Source organism: Rhea americana, unplaced genomic scaffold (genome assembly GCF_003343005.1).
Source record: "Rhea americana isolate MKP2758 unplaced genomic scaffold, rheAme1 scaffold_50, whole genome shotgun sequence".
NCBI lineage: Eukaryota > Metazoa > Chordata > Aves > Rheiformes > Rheidae > Rhea > Rhea americana.
The window spans coordinates 2,782,112-2,788,166 of NW_028186646.1; the positions used below are offsets into that span (position 1 = coordinate 2,782,112).

The following is a 6,055-nucleotide window of genomic DNA, read 5'->3' on the forward strand; positions in this document are numbered from 1 at the left end:
CCCGCTTGCTCGGGGATTAGACACCGTAACCTCGAGAGGCCCCTACCGCGAGGAAGCATCCCGCGGTGCAGCCCTGCCCGCGTGGAACAAGTACCGGGGCTCGAGGGGTTTCCACGGGATGCCCTGGGGTACTTTCTCCCGTACGTTTTCCTCACATTCGCCACCTTTATTCTTCTGCTGCGTGCCTGCCACAAAATACGCGTTTCTATGCCTGGTGACACTAAGGAAATAGTAATGCATCCCTGTGGCATAGGCGCGGATGCGTGTGCATGTTTGTAAAGAAATACACGTTAGAGAGTGCAGCGATTCCTGAAGGGAATGAGGAACTTCGGGCAGATCACCCTGTAAGGGAATCCTACAACATTTTATTCGAGGTAAAGTAATGAAGACGGCGTACTATTATTTCTGAAATAAGACACATAATATAAACAAAAATACCGTAACAGAAGATCCCATCAAATTGGGGGACACTGAAAAGAATAGGCAGCAATTAGCTATGCTGCCACTGTTCCTATGCGTCTACATTTAGCCTTTAACTGCAGATCTTCTAGATATTTAATATTGATATTTTAAAAGCTGAATTGTATTTTATCCTAACTATAGATCAGGTGGACCACTGTGGATTAAAGACAGACATGAAGCTTTTCTAAACACAGTTTTAATTCTTGGGGTTTTTTAATATCTAATGACTGGAAAATACTAAATCTGTATTTTTTTTTAGTGCATCTGCAGACAAAATGACAGAAATGGTAAATCAAAGCTAACCACTACATTCTGCAAGTAGGCTGTTCACTTTGAAGCTTACAACACATAATTGAAATGTGATTAATTCCTTTGCTGATTAACACAAAAAGCCTCCACCTAAATTTCTTATTCATTGCAGCAGATTACAGAAGTCAAAGGAGGCCTTTCAAATTGCCTAATTATTTTCTGTCTTCCTACAGATTATCTAACTGCCTCAGAAGCCAGTTGGCAAAAAGGCCAAAAGAATATCTGCTTCACAGAGTGAGGACTAAAAATATTGCATTTTCTTTTAATGTGCTTGTCAGCCTTCCTTTGTCTTTCCTCTTCTTTTTCTTTTCCACCTCTTTTTCTGTAGTCCTGTCTTGGCTGCAACTGTATTAACACAGACAAAAACAGAGTGTTTTACCAGTTTACTAAAGCTTTGGTCAGTGCTTGTGCCCTGATGCATCACTTCCTTCATTAGAAGTTATTCTACAGGATAACCAGCCTAAAACGTTCCCTTAATTTTTGCCTATTCTCTTCCTGGATGCTATCAAAGGAGAAAGGAAAGGAACAAAAGGGATAGATAGATTGATGGCTTTCAAGACAAAAAAAGGAGGAGACAGTATAAGCAAAAAAAAATAGACAAAAGCTACAACAGAGTTAACAGAAGCAGCTTAACTACAACCTGAAAAAAATGATACTGTTTGCCAGTATGAATTCTCACAATTAAAGCAGTTGCAGTTATCCTCAACATCTTATCCCAGTCAAAACTCTAGAATCCTCAGCTATTCAGTTCCTAAATATACGTTTGTTTAAATCTCATTATTTCTCCTGAAATTATTTTATTCTAATACAACTCTATTATAATATTTTAATCTATATATTTCAAAGATAAAAATGTCCAGAGAGAGGACAAGAATCTGCACTTGAGATTTCTCCCGAAAAATATTTCATGACTTTTTCCTTTCCCTCTGCTCACTCTCCAACAGAAGAGGGCAGTAAAGAGACCACCACTTTTTTCTGAAGAAATGCAAAATACTACAAAAATAAGGGAAGGCAAGAGTTTAATTATTTTTTCTTTGGTACAGGGTGACTTTCAGTCAAAAATTAACAGATGCTATATGGATGAAGTTACTTTTTCAAGAGAAAAGAATTGTAAGTAATACTGTTTTCATGCTGACCCTGTTCCTGGTTTTGTTTTGTCATGGCACTGCGGAATAGCAAGACACTATTTAACACATTGTTAGATGTACAGACCAGCAGACTGCTCCTGCTTTTCACAAACTGCTCTTTCAAAGCAAGACATGTACATGGACACAGGAACCTAGAGAAACATGGAACAATATTAGTTAGAATGAGACTTACCAACAGCTAATAAAACTTTTTTATAAGCACTATAGTGAACACAGCAGCAAACGTTGGGTTGTCCTAGACATCACCTTCCAGACTATATGCATTCCTTTTTCTGTTTCCTTTGTTGGACTTAGGAACACAGGATAAGAAAGGAAATCTGTCTACAGGGCATAGAAAATCAGCAGCAGAACAGAATAATAGTTGAATCTCCTAAATCAAGATTCTCCAAACCTGTAAAAGTAGCAGGAAAAGGCAGAGCATCCTGTGTACAGTTCAAAACAAAAGGGGAGGGAAAAAAAAAGAAAAACTGATCTGGAACAGAACAACACTCTAGGAATATTTCTCCCTTCAGATATGAAACTTCTTAATTACTTCTTCCTAAAAGAGCTGTTTCTTGTATTATTGTGTTAATTATTTATGCTGTATATAAACATTTGGAAGCTGTCCATCATAACACTCTTTCCGTCAAAATTTAGGCAGCAGAACTAAATGCAAATGCAACACCCTACTTACATATTTAGCATACATGTATTACATTTCCACTACAAAGCCATCTGTCTTCCTTGAAGTGAGCTAATGCCAATCCACTCTCCTGAAATATGCCTTTTAAGGAAAGAAGGATAAAGAGAACAGCAGTGGGGACTAGGAGGGATTCAAATCCCAATTCAGATAAAAACCAGGCTGCTGTTTGCTCTGCACATAGATTTATAACTTAGACGTTTTCTGAAGAGCTGTGACTCCAGGGCAGAAGTGGACTTCTAAGTGGACTTCTTCAGGGAAGCTGGGGACTAGGAGAGCTCTGTAGTTGACAAGGGTGAACCTGAAGTCTTTAATATTAAAGTAAATCAACAGGAATCTTAAAAAGAAGAGGGTTAGGTTAGAAGGATGGAGAAAAACTTTATTTGCTGAAGATGAAAACCGAGACTCATTCATAGAGACAGTCTGTATATCCTAGGCTGAGGTCAAATCTCAGGTTTGTTCTGCATTTATTTCATCTGGTAGCTAACTGTCTTCTTGTTTGTTTAACTTGGTGCAGAACTACGATGTGTTCCTCTAGTTTCATTTTCCTGTATCTGAGTAGCTAGCAAAACTCTGTGAATGATTTGCAGTTGGTTGGATCTTGAGGTGAAATGTGAGATTTCCCAGTGAGGAGAAGAAACTACTTTCTCTTTGTTTCCTTTGGTGGTAGAGTGTTCGCAAGTGGTCAGTAGACTTCACCAGAAATATAAATTAAGTCCCAAAATAACATATATGCCATTTCATGCATGCTTCTGTTCACGCAGGGTAGAATAAAACTTTAGAGGTTTCATAAGTTTCTGGTTTTTTTTCCTCACAGATTGCTTGTTTGAAGGTACAAGTTAAGTCTGGAAGGGAGTGAAGGTACAAGTTAAGTCTGGAAGGGAGTGAGAGGATGGGCTAAAGAAATGACATAAAGCACCTGATCCTGAAGGTGTCTTTGGTTATAGTATTCGGAGGTCATCCACATGTCTATTTTGTGTTAAGATTTTTTTTTGGCTGCTTTTTACCTCTCGTTATTCACTGGGATTTGTTGTCAGATGGGATGTTCACAAATATCATTCCAGGTGAAATGCTTCATTTCTCTACGTAGGACAGTAACTATAATTTTGTCAACAGTCAGGTTCTAAAATGCCTATATTGAAGTTCTCAGTGGTTATTACTGGAAAACAATCTTCTCTCTTCTTTTCCCCATAATCTACAGGAACACTTTCCTAGTATCTCTCCACTGTGTAGGCTACACATCACTGTGTACAATCCATCTCCTCTTCAGTTGTTGTGATGTCATGTCAGGTTTGTCAGTCTGATTTTTAGGTCACCATCTCTGATTTTTAGGGTAGAAGGTTCTACTCCAATAGGGCTTTACTCTCAGGACAGCTCATTGTTATTTTGTTGTCTTCTTACGTGATGCTTTTTCGTATTTGGGGGTTAGGTTTAGCTCGGTTAGAGCGTGGTGCTGCTAATGCCAAGGTCGTGGGTTCAATCCCTGTACGGGCTATGCTGAGGGTTGGATTAGATGATCTGCAGAGGTCCGTTCCAACCTTACGATTTTATGATTTCCATCTCAGTACTTATAATATGCTTGAGAGATTTGTATAGCTTATGTTTGGTCATAGTATCAGAGTGACAGAAAAGAACACTTACACATTTGTCAAGTATTTTCATTTTAAGCAATGAAACTAGCAAGACAGAAATACAGTGAAGGACGTTCTCCATATTCTACAAGGTTCATTCTCCAGTTGCTGTGTTTGTGCAGAACAGTGACTCAGGATAAAAAGAAATCAGTGCATGTTTCAGTTCTTACTAACAGTGCTCATTAATGTTCTTGTTTTGTGTTTTCAACACTGATAGTTGAAAGGATGTGCAGCAGCTGGTATATTCTTTTGGGGTTTTTTTGTTTTTTCATGTTCACTACTGGTTTCAAGTCACTTGACTCAAACCACTTCCTGTCCTTGCACTCCCTTAACCAAGCTCTTCATTGGGGAACCTCTTGCAAGATATTAGCTGTCATTTTGAACATTTTGTTCTGCTAAAAAACGCTTTTTAATGAAAGGCCATCTGCCTGTTCACTGAAAGAATCAAAACAAATCATACTGAAGAGCTAGAATGTGAGCTTAGAGGCAATCATGGAAAGTGCTGCCATCAGACAACAGGAGGAACATATTTTCTAGGCTTTTTATGAAATTGAACTGCAAGTCCAAATCTGCAGTCAGGGAATAAACTGGTAAAAGAACCTTTGTTCAGAAGCTACACAATTGTGGTAACACAAAGTTTCTACAGAGGCTGATTTAAAGTTTCTCTGCTTTGTAGGCCGTGTATCTGTGCATATCTACAACTGCCCTATCTGAGGAGTTCATCTTTACATCTTGCCTACAGCTGATAATCTACCCAGATACTCAGTATTTCTTTCTGCATCCCTTGAGAAGTTAATGAGTTAGGCATTTGGGGAGTTTGACTAACATGGTAACTATCTTCTACAAACTAGCTATCAGTGAAGCAGGGGGGAGAACTGCTCTGCATTCCTTACCTCCTGGAGTGCTGGAGGCTGTACATTCATCTCTGAGACATTCTTAACCACTAAGTGAAGCGATGCTGCTGTGGAGCAAATTGAAAATACAAGAAATGTGCTATAGTGGGGGAAAAAAATGTAACTCTCTAGTCACCTTGTTATGGCATTTACCACAACAAGTGCTCCCAGAACCAGTTAGAAAATGAATCCCAAGAACTGTTCACTACAAAGCATAGGTGCGTCCCCAGCAGCTGGCACTTCAATGCAGCTCTTAGTTTTTTCGTGGATGAGTGAGAAGATGAAGAAAGCGCTTTAATATTAAAAAATACTCAGAACTCCTGACTATTACCAGAAGCCAGAGGCGTACTGCATCCTTGTAAGTCACAGCAGTGGTACGCTGCAGCGCAGTGCGGCCCTGCAGCGCCGGCGTGGCTCTGCCGCGCGTCTGCCTCGTACCGCACGCAGCAAGGCGGCCGCCGCGCCTTTCGGCTCGGTTCCGTAGCCAGCGCTCCCTGCCCGGGCCTCGGCGTCAGCGCTGCGCGAACCGCTCCGAAAGCGCCGTTAACCGCCGCTAAGTAACCTCGAAACCGGGCCGCGGCTGACCCGCGCTTGACCCGCGGCCGCCCCCTCCCCCCCCAACGGTCACCTGCTCTCCGTATTGGCCCGCGCCGCCACCCAGCTCCGCTGCGATTGGCTCTACCTGAGGCCTATCCGCCCGCGGCGCAGGCCCCGCCCCCCGCGCCCGAGTGGGGCGATCGGGCGATGCCGTGACGTCGGCGTTTTGGGGCGCTGCTATTGGCGGGCGCGGGGAGACGGGAGATGTGGCGCGCGCTGCGCCGGGCGGCCGTTGCCGTGAGCGCCCGGGAGGCCGCGGTGTCTTGGGGGCGTCGCTGCCGCCGCGAGCCGCCCTGCCGCGAGCCGCCGCGCCCGTCCGCCGCCGGCCTGTGGGGA

At 42.4% G+C, this 6,055-nt stretch overlaps 1 protein-coding gene across 7 annotated transcripts in view; it reads left to right on the forward strand.

Annotated features, from left to right (window-relative positions):
* The first annotated feature begins 10 nt into the window (after positions 1-10).
* Positions 11-6,055, forward strand: part of IDI1 (isopentenyl-diphosphate delta isomerase 1) — a 12,306-nt gene continuing 6,261 nt past the window's right edge. For 2 of the 7 annotated variants that reach the window (XM_085317677.1, XM_085317679.1), the window contains exons 1-3: positions 12-374; positions 945-1,005; positions 1,815-1,881. Coding sequence is in view for 1 of the 7 variants with exons in the window: in XM_085317683.1 (XP_085173809.1) it covers positions 5,924-6,055 (132 nt within the window). In the remaining 6 variants the exon portion in view is untranslated. Of the gene's footprint in view, positions 375-944; positions 1,006-1,814; positions 1,882-5,888 lie in introns of those variants that run through there. The other 5 variants (XM_085317678.1, XM_085317681.1, XM_085317680.1 and 2 more) reach the window with 4 other exon arrangements.